At 52.4% G+C, this 17763-nt stretch overlaps 1 protein-coding gene across 2 annotated transcripts in view; it reads left to right on the forward strand.

Annotated features, from left to right (window-relative positions):
- Positions 1–17763, forward strand: part of AXIN1 (axin 1) — a 50635-nt gene that overhangs the window by 18047 nt on the left and 14825 nt on the right. For both annotated transcript variants that reach the window (XM_089896450.1, XM_022594313.3), the window contains exons 2-3: positions 11583–11723; positions 15043–15139. In XM_089896450.1, coding sequence (XP_089752576.1) covers positions 11583–11723; positions 15043–15139 — 238 coding nt within the window. The remainder of the gene's footprint in view (positions 1–11582; positions 11724–15042; positions 15140–17763) is intronic.

The following is a 17763-nucleotide window of genomic DNA, read 5'->3' on the forward strand; positions in this document are numbered from 1 at the left end:
CTGCTGTATTCTCTCTTTCTCCTCTCCTTCTGGGATTCCAGTTACTCATGTGTCAGACCTTTCTTCTTTTTAAGTCTTTTCAGTAGTTTCTGTCCTTATCATGCTTCAGTATGCATATTTTCCAGACCTATGTACCATTCACTAATTTCTCTTCACTTGTGTGTAGTCTACTGTTACATCTGTCTGTGGAGTTCTTAACTTCATTTGTTATATTTTTCAGTTTTAGTGTTCATTTGATTCTTTTTTTTTAAATATTCAGTCCCCTGCTCAAATTCTCCAGCTTGTCTTTTAACTTACTGAACACATTAATCACATATATTTTAATGTCCTATAATTTTAAAATTGGGGTGTTTTGTGGTTCTGTTTCTGTTGTCTGTTTTTCTCTTGTTCTTGAGTCAGTTGGTCCCATCTCCTAGTATGCTGGGCAGTTTTTATTGAACACCAGACATTGTATATGAAAAATTCAGAGATCGTTTGAAGTTCCTGATCGTAATTTTCTCCAGTGAGGGCTTACTTTTGCTTCTGACTGGCCTTTAGTGTGGGGACCTGTCACTTTACTCCAGCCAGGAACCAATCTGATTTGAACACAGGACTTCAGTCTTTGGGCAGGCTGGTCTATTTCAGGTTCATCCCTTCTCCTAGCATATAGCCCATTGGGGTCCCGACTGAAGGCCTGAGGTCTTCACCAGGGACCACATCTTTGGTGCACTTGGAACACCCACTTAAGAATTCTGGAAGTTTTCACATTCTCAGCTTGGAAGTCATTGCTTGAGAACCTCAAGGAGAAAAGTGGGACCGTATGTTTGACTTGCCTGTTTTCCTTTTTTTCTCATGCTTTGGCCCCTTAAGAGATCTCATTTCCTTGGTAGCTATCTTGTGCCTTAAAACAGATGAAAACATTTGTTTGTTTTTTTTTATAAAAAAGTATCAAATTTATTTCAATATCTAGTTTCATTTTTAAGTTAAAGCTTTTAGACAATTTTTTTTTTGTAATTTGAGATTCATTATCGGAGGTGAGGAAAATGTTAATAAGCTATTAATTACTGACAACAAATAAAATTATTAACCATGCATTTATAAAAGACATGTTAAAGAGTAAAAAGTTCCAGTTACACTACTTAACTGAAGGAAATATCCTTCAGCCCTTTATTTCTAATTATAACACGTTCTCATTTTGACATAATTTACACCTTTTTCACCCAATTAATACTATGCTAAACAAAATTTTTCCAACTGTTAAGCCTTTCTTTACTTAACTGTTACTCTTTAAAAGTTCCTTAAAAGAAATTTGAAATTTTAATTTTCACCATGAATCTGTTTGATCAAAAAAGTAAAGGACAGGGCTTCCCTGGTGGCGCAGTGGTTGAGAGTCCGCCTGCCGATGCAGGCGACGTGGGTTCGTGCCCCTGTCTGGGAAGATCCCACATGCCGTGGAGCGGCTGGGCCCGTGAGCCATGCCCACTGAGCCTGCGTGTCCGGAGCCTGTGCTCCACAACGGGAGAGGCCACAACAGTGAGAGGCCCGTGTACTGCAAAAAAAAAAAAACAAAACACTACCACATAAACTTCCTCTTTATCAAATCCATGTAACCTAAAAATCTGATATGAAACATTTGTGTAAGTCCAGGTCCTGAAGAGATTTCTGCTGACATTTGAGAAACCGGTTGTGAGCAGAGAAAAGCTGATTTAAATTTTCATTGTTTACACTAAGCAGAGAGGAACGGGGTTTCTGGTTTGGTTCTCACCATGTTTGAGCTCTCGTTGGCAAGTTCCAGATATGACTTCTGTATAGCGCTTTATAATTTTCAAAGTGGTCTTCATATATATTGTTCCATAGATACCAACAACTGCTCTGCAGCAATAAACATCCAGGGACATGTTATTATCAAAGTTATATAAGAAACATATTTGGTGCAGGAAAATTGAAAAATACAGATAAGTGAAAAATGATCTGATACCCCACTGCTCACAGGTAGCACTGTTCTATGTGGATCCCTCCGGAGTCTTCTCGACACATGTGTAATCTTCCCTGGGAAGATGGGCTCCATAATCCACCTCACCCACATTGTGAATTTTCAAGTTATTATAAAGAGTTACTGGTTTGCGTAGCATAGCTACATAAAAGATTTGTGGCAAAGAGGAAATAATAACAGGTGGACCCCCCCGCCCCGGCTTTCTTCTCTGTGAATCTTTCAAGTCAGGAGTGCTTGGCCTCCGTTGAGTATGATGTTCTTCTGACTTCAGAGCCTTGAATATGCTTTGTTAAGCATCGTACAGGAAGTTAGGTGGAATTGGGGGATTTGACTGTGACCTGCAGCCTTTACCACACAGCCTTGTCCTGTTCCTTGTGTGGGGCACCGTGCAGGACAGCATGGGGACCCGTCTGAGTTGAGGGCCTTCTGCATAGTCTGGCCCTCGGCATCGCCTTGTTTGTGCTGTTCTGTAGGATGCTTGGACTCCTTTCAAAGAGGCGATCCTTGTAGGTCCACTTTGCAGGGGAGGAGCCTGCCCAAGGTTAGTAGCTGGTAAGCGGTGGTGAGGGCAGATTGGGCCCTGGTGGTCCAGTGGTTAAGACATGGGTTGTCATTGCCAAAGGCCCAGGTTCAATCCCTGGTCCAGGAACTAAGATCCCGTGAGCCACGTGACGTGGGAAAAAAAGTTGGACTTACAAGTGAAATGAGGAAGTGTCCTTGCCATCTGTGCCTTTGTCTTGGCCGTTTTTCTGTGGTTTCGAGGGAGCTATAATGTGAGAAGATGAGCTTTGGGGTCAAGTGGCCTTGTTCAGGAGCTGCCTTGTCTGCCTTCCCTCTGACGGGTGGGGACGGACGCGGGGCGAGCCCCGCATGTCTGTTGGGGTCTGGGTGGGAGCTCCTCCCTCAGTGCTGGGCTCCCAGAGGGTGGGGGGGAGAGAGCTCTGGTCTGGGTGCCCTCCCCCCACGTGATTCTATAGACCGCACTCCCTGCTGCTGGAGCTGGTGCAGTGAAGGGTGGGCGCTGGCCTTGGCCCGATGTGGAGCCGTGCAGCCCCAGAGGAGAGCGGTTGCCGGGTGGTGGAGGGTGCGCTGCAGCACCCCAATCCTCAGGCAGCACTCAGCATGAGAGGGCCGACGTGCATGGACTGCAGGATCCATGTGCCAGCAGGAGAAGCAGATGAGAGGGGGCGTGTGCTCCTGTGTGAGATTCTAGAGAACACAGTGATGGGTGGGGGTGGGGCTGGACAGGGGATCGGAAGGGGCACAAGGAAACTGGGGGCGGTGGACGCACTCATCCTCTTGGTCACGGTGGCGGCCGCACAGGGTGGACGCGTGTCAGAAGCCCTCACACTGCGCTCTGTAATTGTGTGCAAGACATCATTTGCCTTCTCTCAGGGACCCAGGGTTTTAGGAGCACAGGCGACACAGCGTCCGTGTTCCTGCAGGCCGGCCGAGCAGACCAGATGGCAGCTCCCCTCATCCTCTGAAATGGGGATGATAAACCCCCCTGTTCACCGGGGTGTACCTTTAACCTTTCTTATGTTTGAATATACAAATGAATTACGTATTCTGAAAGTTAAATCCTCGCGTTTGCTTAGAGAGAGAGAAGCTTTGTCAGAAGCAGCGTGGGGAAGGTCAGCCATGTTCTCTTACACTCATTCAGCATCATTGTGGTTCCGGCCCATGAATTCCATAACTATACTATTTTCTGTGGGTTTAAAAACAGAGAACAGGAACCAGAGCCCACTTCTCCTGATGCTTTTCCAGGGCAGCAGGACTCTGCCCTCCTGCTCATAGGACGAGGCCGCCCACTCCCACTTAGCAATGTGCGTGGGCCTGTGGGGCTCGTTCTGGGTCTGCTCTCCTCGGTTTACAGGTGTGGAAGCCAGGCATGGTCACAGAACCAGCCGAAGGCGGAGTGGGGCCGGTTCCTGCTGACGACGGGCAGGTGGGTCCGGCAGGCGGGGCGAGCTCACCAGGGCCAAGCCCGAGCCACAGCTCTCCTCACACCACGTCTGTGAGTGATGGGGTGAGCGTGGGCCAGACCTTGAGACAAGAGGTTTCTGGATTTTCTTGCACCTTGAAGAGTTGATGGAGACCCCAGAGAAGGAAGCAACACTGCCCCCTCTGCTCCCCTAAACAGAGGAAGGCGGGATTCCTATTTCCAGAGTCAGGGTCTTCTGACCAGCCCTTCAGTTGGAAACAACTGCAGAGTCTGGATGAATTATGTAGCACTATTGGAGGCACTGCAGTGTAGGAATTAAGATACGTGGCAGCTGTGGCCTGTGGGCTGGGGAGAGGCAGGTGGAAGGCTTAGACCTGCCCGGGAGGAAGGGCCAAGGTACGAGTGGGCTTCGGCCTCTGCTTACTGAGGACCAGTGCTGCGGTTCCCGTGGTAACCGATGCGTGCACGGTGGATGGTCTCTTCAGGGAAGAGAGTGGCATGGGCAGGGCGGGGACTCTGGGCAGCGTGGCAGTCCCCTCCCTCCATCACACTTCTGCCCTTCTAGGCCCCCTGGCCTCAGACCCTGAAGTGGCCAGGCCTGGAAGGTTTCCATGGCCCGGAGGGTTTTGAGCTCCCAAGTGCTACGGGGCTGCACGTGCAGAGATGGAGCGGGGTGAGCGTGGCGAGGGGTGCAGGGCCGAGGAAGCAGCACACGTTTGCCTTAAAGACCAGGTGGCTGCACCACCAACTGCCTCCCCGTGGGCAGGAGGAAAGCACGTTTTCCTTAATGCTGAGGACCACAAGTGTGTGCACGGATAGATATGCTGTTTCAGCAGGTGGTATGCCGGTCACATTTGGGATGGTTTGTTTCGTCCAGAAGGTGTGACCTTTAATCAGTTAAAGGTCTTGATGGAGGAAGTGCTCTCAGGAGTGGACTTGCTGTCCCTTTGGGGTAGTGATTCTGGCCACGTGGCAAGCCTCCCACCCAACAGCTCCCACTGAAGGCCTCTGTGAACAGTGTGCAGTGGTACGTCCCCAACACCTCTGTGTGAGCAGGGACCCCCACAGTGCCCAGGCCAGCCCCCCCGCACGCAAATGCGGGCCTGGGACATGGTGAGGCTTGAGCTCAGTGAGGAGTAGGTGTTGGGTGAAGATGGGTGTGACTTCTGGGGGTTGGGCCCTGCCAGTTCCAGCACGTGTGGCACTGAGCAGAAGGATTGTGGGTTGAGACATGAGGCTGCCACGGTTGGAAACGACTCCAGCATCCAGAGTCAGGAAGTGGGTGGCAGGGTGCTGGGTACGGGGGCCAGGAGGGCTCCCAGGGCTGTGCTAAGGCCCACTATTGAGTGGGCCTCATGTCTGACCGGTCGGGGAAGCCACGTAGGCTCCGTCTTTCCTCTGGTCTCTGTTTATTTTCTTTGTCTGAAATGACCTTAATCATTGTTCACATCCCTGCCCCGTCCCACACTGTTTCGTTGGCTGTGTTCCCAGTGGCACCTGGCACGGAGACAAGTGCCTTTCCTGCTTAACCTCAGGTTGTAGCTGGGCCATGTCCCCACGTCGGCAAGTGAATGCATCGCGTGCCAGGCGCCATTCCGAAGCTGCCACCTGCCGGAGGAGAGATGGGCACCGCACACCACAGTTAGCAACTCTGTGTGGGCCAAGGCCCAGTGACTAGCAAGACCCAGTGTCCCACAGGCAGATTTGGGATTTTAGGGGCCAGTAGAATCACAAGTAAAATTCTAGGAGGTACTTGAGGCGACTGCACTTGTATGTGGCCAAATTACAATGTTAAGAAAAGCAAACTGCACCTTATTGGCCCCTCAGAGACCTCCCCACCTTGCTTAGGAGAGAGTCAGGGAGTGGAGTATCTGGTCTCCGGTGTTTCCTCCAGACCAATGTGAAGGCGAGCGGCACAGGGACTGTCTCGCCTTGGCAACCAGAAGCCTTGCTTCTCAAATTGAGCATGTGAAGCTGCTGCAGGACAGGAACCTGAGTGTGTTTCTGGAATGCTCAGTGGACTTGGTAAGCCACTTACGGCATTACTTTTATGCCAGAACAAGCAGGAGCATAACGTGAAGCATAATGCAGTATGTGCCTGAATTTCTGAGTAAAAAATCACAAGACTTCTGCTGAAGGATGCTGACCAAGGTGAAGAAGTGATTCCATGAGGCCTCACCCTCTGGGCTCTGCGGGGCTGTGTGGGGTGAGCACTCAGGCTGGGCTGCAGGTGGTGGGGCCAGCAGAGAGGTCTAATCGACATTCCTCCCGGGAGTGGTGCAAGTTAGGAATCCTCTTTCATCCAGAGGATTTCCAGGGGGTAGGAGGTCTCCCATAAATGGAGGAATCACACTTCTAGTATTGGACAACCACACAGTTCAGGGCAAACTGCTGAGAATAGCTAGAAACGCTGGGAACTGGTTTTCTTTTTAATCATATTGAAGCCTTTGGAGAGCTAACCAAGCAGGAAGGAATGGCAGACCCATCGGAGAAGGGAGCCCAGGGAGACAGTCTGGAAAGTGTGGCTGGTCCTTGGGCTCCAGGGGGCTGGGGCCTGCATGGGAGGAAGGTGCCCCACACGTGGGTCGGGATCCCCCCCCCACCCTCTGAGAGCCTGCAGCCCAGCCCGGACTCTCTCAGTTCCTGACTTTGGATTAAGGTGGCTGGATTCCTAGTGCACCAGCCACAGGCCAGGGTAAAATGCATACGCTCTAGGGAAGAAAGCATCATCCCAGGTGGCCAGTTTAGAAAGATTTTCACACAGGGTCTGGCTTTCCATCCAGAATAACCAGGTACTGAATGAAAAATAATCAGGCACTCAAGAATACAAGACAATGTGATAAAAAATGCGGAGGAGGAAGCCTTGGGGATCCAGGTGGTAAGGAGGTTTACGGATACCTCCTTGGTGGAAATCTGTCAGGTCTGGGGCTGGGAGTGGGGGAGTGTTCTCAGACAGACTCTGGGCTCTGGGAAGAGCAGAGCTGGAAGGAATGGATTATAATCCACTGGATAAAATAAAAATCCGCTCGGGTACATAGGATGCCAGCTGATAAATACAGATCAAGTGATGGGTGTGAACAGGATTTGTATATAATCTCAAAGTATCTCCGCCACAAATTACCTCTTAATTACAAAGGAAAAGTAATAAATTTAGAGTGGAAACACTTGGCAGGCACTGGGTTTGCCACCAATATTGGGACCAACTGGCATGGTGTTTTTCTTTTTTTCTTTTCTTATAAATTTATTTTATTTTATTTATTTTTATTTTTGGCTGCGTTGGGTCTTCATTGCTGCGTACGGGCTTTCTCTAGTTGCAGCGAGCGGGGGCTACTCTTTGTTGCAGTGCGCGGGCTTTTCATTGTGGTGGCTTCTCGTTGCAGAGCACGAGCTCTAGGCTCAGTCTTCAGTAGTTGTGGCACAAGGGCTTAGTTGCTCCGCGGCATGTGGGATCTTCCTGGACCAGGAATCGAACCCGTGTCCCCTGCATTGGCAGGCAGATTCTTAACCACTGCGCCACCAGGGAAGCCCCATGGTTTTCCTTGAGGTGATACAACATCGCTTCTGTGACGTTCTGCCAGAAATGTTAGATGCAGATCTCACATGAGACATTCTGTGGAACGACTGGCCCAGGCTCTTGAGAGTGTCACTTCGGGAAGGAGGTGGACTAGGAGCCAGATTGAAGGCGGCTGAAGACACGACAGTCAGTGTGTGGCTGTGGCCTGCATCTTGGAACATAGGAATAGCTCTAGAGGCCACTCCTGGGACAGTGGACGGGGTCCGAGCTCGACCTCCATGTCAGGGTTGCGCTGCCTGCTGTTTTTGGTCTGTGGCGTGTCTGTCCGCTGTGCATCCCAAGTGTGGGTTGATGTGGCACTCTGGCCTCAGGCGCTGGGCCTGGAGGAGAGCCTGCCTGGGGCGGGTGTGGCAGGGGGGGCAGCAACAGGGCGGGTGGGTGGGGCCGGCACCACCTCACCTTCCCAGGAGCTGCGGGAGGTGGAGAGGTCGATGATGAGGAGTGACATTTCAAAGTGCCTGGGTGTACAGACGTCTCTTAAGACCCTGCTTTCAATTCCTTTGGCTATATGCAAAGAAGGGAAATTGCTGAATCATATAGTGACTCTTATAATTTTTAGGAGCTGCCACACTGTGTTCCACAGAGACTGTACCATTTTACATTCCCACCAAAAGCTTACAAAGTTCCCTAGAAACAGAAAATGATTACCAACCAGAATTCCAACCCAGTAAAAATACCCTTCAGGAATAAAGGGGAAATTAAGACAGTTTCAGACCAACAAACACCAAGTTGTCAGCCGCAGCCCCTTTACTAAAGGACATACTTAAGGGTGTTCTTCAGGCAGAAAGAAAATGCTCTCAGGTGGAAACACCCAATGCAGGAGGGAAAGGGCAAGTATGTGGGTAACTCTAGGTGACTGCTGGTAGGATAAAATAATACTGATGATGTCTTGTGGGATTTAAGACATTACACTGAATTAAAGTCCAGGATAACAACAGCACATGAGTGTGTGTGGAGGTGAGTGGAGTTAATTATGTTTGGGGGGCATGCCGGGATCTTAGTCCCCTGACCAGGGATCAAACCCATGCCCCCTGCAGTGGAAGCTCGGAGTCTTAACCATTGGACTGTCCCTAGTGGAGTTAATTCTGACCATGTGTTGCCTGGGAACAGGTAAAATGCAGTTAATTGGACCTTGATGCATCAAGGGTACCTATTATAATCTCTAAAGGAACCACTGAAAGAATAGTAAAAGGCTTACTTTGTTAGAGGGAGGAGATGGAAAATAAAAAATATTCCAAAAGAAGGCAAGAAAGAACAAAAGAAGATAGAACAGCTGTGACAAACAGAAAGCAAACAATGAGACGGTGGATCCACTCTCTGTAACCACATTGAATGCAACAGGACCAAAGGAAGCAATTAAAAGGAAAAATGGTCAAACTGGAACTTGAAAAGGCTAGCTGCTTACAAAGGACACACAAAATAAAAGGATCTAGGAGGGTTGAGTGTGAAAGGATGGAAAGCAAAATCCTGCCAGCAGCAACCCCAGAGAGCAGGCGACAGGGAGGCCGGACGGTCCCCGGCGGGCTTTTATTCCGAGGACTGGAAACTACAGAGAGCTTGGAGGTTTCCCTGGATGCCACATCTGGGTTCTGATTCCTGGCCGTCTTGTGGGGAGCAGCCCAGCGTCCCCCGAGTGACATTTCCCAGAACTTCCTCTGTCGCGCGGCAGCCTGCAGCGCCTCTGTCCTGAGAGCCAGCCTTCCTGTCCACGGTCAGCACCTCGCTGGTCTACCTCCTTTCTGTTCTCTCTCGACAGCCCTTTGCTTCCCTTTGTTCTGGACTGGGAGCTGTGTACATAGTGGGGTTTGCTCTGTACTGGAGGCCGTGGAAAGGATCCATGTTTTTTCCTGCTTATCGCCTCAAAGCTGGTTTTTCTATACGCGTGAAAGACGTGCCTGGGACCTGTCAGGAGGGAGCAGACGGCCCTGGTGCGTTGGCGTCGCAGGCTTGGTCCTGCCCTCATGGGTGTGCGGGGTGCTGGCCACGACGTGACGGGGACACTGAAGAGCAGCTTAGCGCTCCCTGTGATCTGAGTTCCAGTACAGTGGCTGGTAATGGTGACAGCACTGGCGGTTTTGTTTTTAAAGAACCAGAGGAATAGCAGTGTCCCTGAGAAAGAGCGTGACGTTGCAGACGTCTGCTCCGTGTCAGCGTAAACGTAGGACCAGGTGCGTGCGGGTCCCCATCTGTGAACGTGTCCCCATCCCTTCCCATAAGCCTCTGTGACGCTGATGCTGCCCTCATTTGGCCAGAACATGTTAGTGGGCTCCAGGGATGCCCTCAGGCTGCCGTGGGTGGGTCAGAAGGACCGTGGTGCGTGGTGACTGACCCTCTGCAGTGTCCCCCTGTGGTGTGGGGATGATGAGCACCTGATCCTGAGCTGGCAGGAGAGTTGTGTGCCACATCACCATCCACTACTGTGGCCTCAGTGGCAGAACAGGTGGGGTGCCATGGCTGCACTGTTTGTGCTTGTGGCCCCTGGGGAGGTGGGCCGCTCCTCTCCAGCTGCGCTGCCCGGCCTGGCCCACGTGTGCTGCATGACAGGTGTCCAAGATGGAAAGGTGCCTTTTCCTGAGTGTGTGCACAGCACAAACCAGGGCTTCCAGAAGTTCTGTTCTTCCAGTGGTGGGCGTCCACACGGGGCTCCGTCAATTTAGAAGTGTTGTGGTCCCTTCTCCTCCCGCATCGAGGACACAAGTCCAAGGGATGAGGTGACTCCTACCATGTCCCTGGAGTCAGTGCAGCTGCTGTTCACGAGCGCCCTGACCAGAGCAAGGCTGGAGCCAGGGGCGTTTGCACGGGCTCGATGGGCCTCCAGCACGTCGTAGCCCTCGGCAGCCCGCAGGGACTGACCAGCGTTGCTTCCAGGGAGGCTCTGGGAAGAGGAGGCAGTGTGGGGAGCAGCAGCGAAGGGCCGGTAGGGCCGTCGTGGGATGAGCAGAGCAGAGTAGACTCCAGAAACCGATGCATGTGTTCGGGGAGTTAGGTGTGAAAGTATTCAGAACAAGGTGGATTGTGCAGTACTTAATGCTAACGGCTGGCTCTCCATTTTGATACAAGGGAGTAGGTAGGTTTTACACATACATATTTCAGGCAGAGACCTAAATTTTAAAAAAACAACGATTGAAGCATTTGAGGAAAAACAGAAGAATATATTTGTAATCTTTGAATGAGGAAAGCTGGCCTATGTAAGATACAGAAAAATCTATAAAGGGAAAGATTGGTAAATCTGATTTCACAGAAATAAAAAACTTTTGTAATATCAAGATCAACATAAACAATGTTAAAAAGTGACATTTAGGGAGAAAATTTTTTCCCGTATATAACCAGAGGTTAATAGTAAGAACATTTAAAGGCATCTGTAGATCACTAAGAAACTCATAAACAGTCTAATAGAAAATGGACAGAGGTATGAACAGGTAAAGAGGAGGGAATTTAAGTGACACCCAAACCTCCAGCCTGACCACCAACCAGGGAAATGCAGACTAAACCCAGGTGTCAGTTTTTGGCTATTCACGTGACAAGTGGTGTTGGGTCCCACCCAGGGAGTGCTGGACTGCTCCTGGGAAGAAGTGGCCGGTGGGGCATCGAGACAGCCACTGTTAAACCCACAGGTCCCTTCACCCACCATCCCCCTCATCCGTCCTGTGGCAGTTCTCAGTGCATGGGAGTCCTGGCCCACTCCGTGATCCTCTTGAGGGGGCCGTGGCACCGGTGCTACGGCTGTGCCCACAGGGTCGGGTGGCTTTGCGCCTGATTAGCGAGTCTGCGGGCAGCGCTCTGTAGGAGCAGGGAGAGCAGAGCAGCCGTGCCCCGTTTCCAGTTACGTGCATAAAAATGCCAACCCAAATAACGCTCCGTGTGTTCACTTACACGTCTGCCTCATGTGGAGGGAAGATGTGGGAGATGCCCATCTCCCTGGGAAGGACAGCGGGGTGGGAGGCAGGGTGGAGACGCCAGCCCTTTCTGCTCCGTCTTCTGAATTGTTTGCATCTGCAGTTGACATATTGGGATATCAGATGATTATGAAAATGTGGATAAATGCATGAGGACGTTGTCCGGCAGCTGCTAACGTGCCTCTTTGTTGGCAGGTATGGATCCTGGCGGGAGCCTGTCAACCCCTACTACGTCAACTCTGGCTATGCCCTCGCCCCAGCCACCAGCGCCAACGACAGTGAGCAGCAGAGCCTGTCCAGCGATGCTGACAGCCTGTCCCTCACCGACAGCAGCGTGTAAGTGCCCCTGCGTGGGAGAGCAGCCCCTAAGGGGCAGCCAGGGCCGTCTCCCCAGAAGCTGTTTTGGGGCCCTCCCCAGTGGGGTGTCAGTGCATCCACATTGCAGGGAGTGTCGCTAGAAATCCGCAAGCAAACTGGAGCCAAGGTTTGTTGTAGTTGCTTCCCTCCAGGCCAAGGCTGCTGGAACCTTTGGAAGAGGGAAAGCCTCAGAGCTGCCTGGGCTGGCGCCCCAGGTTCTGGGTCTCTCTGGTGTTCACGTCGGAGGCGCAGCCAAGGCGGGCCGTCCCCGAGGGCGTCTCCGGTCCATCCTGCTCTGCGCTCACGCTCCTTTAATCTGGAAGCTGTCTCACCTGCTCAGCCGTGCTTGTCGTCCCCTCAGTGTGGTTCTGTTCTGCCCGACAGCTCAGGGGTGGCCACCAGGGGCCACAGGAGCCACATTGAGCCTCTGTCACTTGATGGTGACAGCTTCCTTCATCGTCCTCTCCAGGGAAAACCCTCCCTTGGGGGGAAGTGCTTGTTTCTGATACCTTTCTCTTTGGTTCAGCAGGTGACTTTGGGGACCCAGGCGTGCGTCAGAAGTTTGATTGTGTCAGACCATGCCCATGTCACATCAGGGTGTTGCCTATCTGCCTGCTTGGGTCACTTGGGGCCCTGAATCCACCACCCATGAGTGTCAGGCTCGCCCAGCTTTCGGTCGTACGCCGTTTGCCATCTGGCCACCACCGAGGGGAAGGTTCTGGCCGGGCCCAGGCCCAGGGCAGGAGGCATCCTTTGGCTGTGAAGCCAGCAGGTGTGGGCCCGTGGCCGCATCTGCAGGTGTCCTGTCCCCACGAGAGCATGTGGGGTTGTGGCCCTGGCTGCTCTCAGCGGGTCATGGGGACTCTGCTCCCGCCCTGGCTAGGGTCTAGAGGTCAGATAGGTCTAAATAAAGAGGAAAAGGCTGCCGAGCTCGTCTTTGTAGGTGAGCAGGCCTTTCCACGTTGAGGTCTTGCTCTGTGGGCCGTCTTCTCGGTATACGCTTTGCACTGCCTGTGTCTTTGCGCTGCTTTCCACGCTGCATCCCGCTGGACGGGATGGGGCAGGCTGCTGGATGGGATGGGGGGTCAGGCCGCTGATGGGACGGGTCCCTGAGCAGGTTCCTGTAGCCCCGTGCTGTGTGCACCTGGTGCCCTTTCTCTTCCCCTTTGGTGACCACATGGTGGAGGCGTCATCCCGTCAGATTGAGCCTCTGTGGGGCATTTCTCATTCATCATTACCTTCTCCTTTGTCTTGAATCTTTAATATGAAATGTTGACATGTTTTTAACAACTTAGTTGAAATTACTGGGGTTTCAAACACTACCTTCCGTGAATATGAAGTATCACATAAAAGGGTTCCAACGAACTGCAGCCCTTCAGACCCCCGGGAGCAGCTGACAGCACGAGATCTGTTTTCCTCTTCCCCAAAACTCAGTTACTGCAATGACAATTAGTCTCTTAATTCTCTCCAAGAAAAGGACATGTGTTTGCTAAAGGGAAGATCTAAACATTTTTTAATATTTTTTTCCCTGATGTTCTCTTCATCTTGGTTTACACTGAGACTCAGAAGTGTAGCATAGTCGAGAATTAGGGATGTAAAATTGTGGCAGATATTTGAATGTATATGAGGCAAAAAAGAGGATCGTGTGTTTCATCTAAATTATTTCTGATGGCAACTCAGGGTCGCCTCCACCTGGTGAAGTGCTTCCTAGTCCATTGACTTCGGGCATAGATTCTGAGGATGGTGCCTGATCCTCAGAAGCGTATGGATTTTAGGTGCCCTGTCAGAGTACATGAGAAACAGACAAGTTGGTGGCTTGGGACACCTGAACAAGCCCTGGGATATGTGAGGGCGTTCAGATGTACTTGACGCTCTTCGCTGATGCCTGTCCCCTGGAGCAGCCTGGCCCTGCTGGACTGCTGAGCCATCTGCACTGTGGCACTGCCTGGGACCCTGACAGCCAGGGACACCTGGGTACACCACAGCCTCTCTCTGCCCTGCTCTGAACCTAAGTGCACCCTTTCCACCCAGCCTGGGGTGCAGCCCTGCCCGCCCACAAAGCCACAGAGCTGTGGATGTGTGTCTGCCCGGGATGGGACCAGGACACGCCGAGTGCTGTGTGCTTGGTGCCTTTGCTAGGCGCTCTAGCAGTCGATGCAGTGAGATCAGAATTGTCATGGCTGCGTGTTCACATCCTGGTGTCCAGTGAAAACAGCACTGCTCTGGCAGCACTTGCCCTGTGGGCAGTGCTTGAGCAGGATGCAAGGGGTTAGGATCACTGGCACAGACGTTCACTGCACCTGCCGGACAACTGGGAGGCTAGAGTCTTTCAGTAGCAGACGATTGGGAGGGCCATCTCTTCAAGCTGTCGGAGGTGGCAGCATGCCGCAGAGTCCTTCAGAGACAGAAGCGGGGACCAGAGAAGGCTCCTGTTGGCCACTGTGCTCCCCAGAGTAGCTTTCAAATGGCAGGAGAGAGCTGCCAAGTTCTTAAGGGACAGTACGTGTGCAGTGAGCCATGTGTTGGATCTGCTACTTCTCTTGAATAAGTGCTTCATTATTTTAAAGACAGTATGTAATTTAAAAAAAATTTTATTTATTTATTGGGTTGCTCCAGGTGTTAGTTGCAACAGGTGGGCTCCTTAATTGCAGCTCCAGGACTCCTTAGTTGCGGCACACGGTCTCCTTAGTTGTGGCATGTGAACTGTTAGTTGCAGCATGCATGTGGGATCTAGTTCCCTGACCAGGGATCAAACCCAGACCCCCTGCATTGGGAGTGTGGAGTCTTATCCACTGCACTACCAGGGAAGTCCCAACAGTATGTAATTTAATTTTTATTTTTATCATAATCTTCAAAAGGGTTTATAACTAAAACTTACGTCAAGGAAGCTAATTTGAGCATTTGACAGAGAGATTACACTGCATTACCAATTTACCTTGGAAGAAAGCAGAATATAGGAACCTTGGAAATCTCTTTCAACGGTATCTAGATTGTCTTGGCCACCCATTTTGCAGCCCTCCAATGTTTCCAGTCCATTTAGAGCACCCCTTCCAGGTAGGCACACCATATCCTGCCTGGGCAGTAAAGCAGGGGTCAGCACACATTTTCCATAAAGGATCACGAATAGTCTCTGTCCCATGTTCCTCCTCTGCTTTAAAAATGTAAAAGTCATTCTTAGCCCATCACACCTCAGAAAAATAGGCTGTGTTGGCCCTGCTCTAGATAAAGCCAGCTCAGCTGAACTTGGTTGAGCCATTCTATTTGTGCTTACTCTGGACTGTCTCTTTCTCCTGGACAGGGATGGAGTCCCACCTTACAGGATCCGCAAGCAGCACCGCCGGGAGATGCAGGAGAGCGTCCAGGTCAACGGGCGCGTGCCTCTACCTCACATTCCTGTAAGTTGGTCTGCACAGCCCTCGCCCTCCCCGTCTCCGAGTTTGGGGCTCACCTGCCCTCCTGGACCCGTGCCCACCCGTTCTCTCCACTCTGACCAGGCTGCTGTGGCACTGGCCTGGCTTCCGAGGAGCTCAGCTCAGGTCCAGGCACGGCACACGGTCACACGCATTCTCGCCCTGTGGCTGGAGGGGGTAGTGCCTGCACAGTCGGTACAGATGAGCAGGGACTGCCCTCCTCACAGCCTTTCCCATCGTGTTAAGTGAGGTGCTTCTCCTGGAGGTGGGAGAACCGCTCGGAGCCTGTCGCTGGCTCGATGCCCAGGCCTGGCCAGACTGGCGGCCGGCGGCTCTGTGGGACAGCGTGGCAGTGCCCCCGTCCTGAGCACCCATGAGCACTGCTTTGTTCGGGATGAAACAAGGCATCGGCCGCCTGTGGCTGAACTGTGGGGCATCCTGACTTCAAAGCTGCCTCAACTTCACCTCTTGGATAAAAATAACAAGGTGATAGTGGGCACTGATCGTGGGCACTGGGGACCCTCAGAGAGCCCAGTGCAGGGTGGGGCTGGGCAGAGAGTTCCTTTGCTGATGACGGGAGGGATTAGCTGTTCTCGTTTGGACGCGTTGACTTGGAGCGGGAAAGACCTTGCAGGGAAGATGTGGTCTTGTCGCGTTGGTGCATCCACAGTGACTCGTGTCTTCCTGGCGGTTTCTGTGCAGGGAGAGCAGATGCATCTCAGAATTGTTGCACACACCTGCCCTGCATCAGGATTCCTTGGTTAGAGTCTTTTCACTTTTCTGTAGATGCTTTAATTTCCAAATAAGAAAAGTGATATGGTTGAGAAGAGGGCATTTTGTCACCTCCCAGCTACCCCTTGGCACAGATGCGCCTGAACCAGGCACCGATGGTGTCTGCTTAGGGACAAGTGGAAGACGCTATGAGGGCTGTGTGTGCACGTGTGTGTGTACATGTACGCATGTGCGCATGCGTGTGCCTGCCTGTGGGCAGCCTCCTGGGGAGCGCTGAGCTGGCTCATGTCTGGAGCAGCCTGGGCCTGAGCCGAGGCCATGGCCACACGTGTCCTCTCTGCTCTGTGGACCAGGCTGGGCAGGGGCACAGAAGAGGTGCCCAGCATCTTGTGTCCTGGAAAATAGGGGTGTGAGGGGACACGGAAAGGGTCACAGTCAGTGCCGTGGAGTGGGGTCCGTGCGTGGATGCTGACGTGACGGGGGGGGGTCGAGCCCGTTGATGAGCAGGGTGTCAGCATCGTCCCCAGTGTCCCCTCACAGACCACATACTCCCGGGGGAGAAAGCTGCTTTGTGAAAGGACCTGCCTGGGCTCCTACGTCCGCGACAGGACGCCAGAGCTACTCCTGCGAGGACATAGCCTGAGCCGAGGGCCGTCCTGCACAAGAACTGCCCTTTAACTCTCATAGGTCACGGGGTCATGAAAATCCCATGTGGACCCAGCTGAGGCCACCGCACCCTCCAGGGTGAGCCCAGGGAGGCGGGTCGGGGCTGGAGGTGCTCGTGTGGGAGAGTCCCTGCATGTAGGAAGCACGCCGTCTGCTGTCAGATCCAGAAAAAACGTTCTTCATGTTCTTGCAACTTGTCTGCAAGTTTGAGATTTTTTCCAAAATAAAATTTTTTTACTTTGAAAAATTAAGCAAAGTGTTAGACAAAACCTACAAAAGAGCCGGAGTAGCACGGGGGCGGATTGTCTGCGTGCAGCACTGAGAGGGGCGGAGAGGACAGGGTGGCCCAGAGCCCACGTGCCGCCCGAGCAGCTTCCAGAATCAGAACAGCGGTGCCCTTGGGTCCCGGAAGGCCCTTGGCGGGCAGTCCTGCATCCTGAGGGTCTGTGTTTCCAGGCCCTGCACCTTGAGCCCAGATTCAAGAGAACGGCCGTGCCGGGTAAATGGGGTGAGAGGAGAAACACTGTGAGTGGCCTGCAGTCGGGGGAGTCCTCCCTGGGGTGCGGCTGTCTGCACGCGGGGAGCGCAGTCCCTGCCAGGGCAAGGGCTGGTCGGGGGCTGGTCAGCAGCTGTGCTCAGCCTGGCCATGTGCTCAGGGCAGAAGGTGCAGCCGAGTTTTGTTCAGTGATGTGGTTTGAGGTTCAAGGTGAAGAGACTTCAGCCTCATCCGCCACGACTCACGTGGACACCTTCCCCGCCAACGGGAAGAGAATGCTGCTTCGCGCCTCTGTTCGCCAGCGATATGTCTTCTGTGGCTGGTACCCCGGGAGCCCGTGCACATTGTTTGATTGTCGGACCAGACGCTGGGTGCTGGGCGGAGGTGGGTCCAGGGAGCTGGGACTCCTGTTGCCGTTGTATGTCTTTTTTGGGAGTTGCCATTTCTCGGGGGGTCTACTGTGTTCAGTGCTCCTCGCTGCAAGATGCACGGGGGTTTGGGGAGGCCAGTGGAGGGGACGCATGTGGGTGACTGTCGTGGGAGAGAGGTGCCAGCGTGTGGGGGAGCCTGTGGCCCTCCACATGTGAAGTGTCTGGTCCTGAGATCCTTAAGGCTGAGAGAGGAGCCTCTTCTTTCTTTGTTGGCCTTTTAGATTCCTCAGAAGTTTCACATTTTTATTTACTTGAAATATTTTCCTTTGTGGTTTTTTTTAAAT

The sequence above is a fragment of the Delphinapterus leucas genome, chromosome 15 (assembly GCF_059928025.1).
Source record: "Delphinapterus leucas isolate spDelLeu-1000000601 "Yukka" chromosome 15, BTC_Dleu_Yukka2, whole genome shotgun sequence".
NCBI classification, from domain to species: Eukaryota; Metazoa; Chordata; class Mammalia; order Artiodactyla; family Monodontidae; genus Delphinapterus; species Delphinapterus leucas.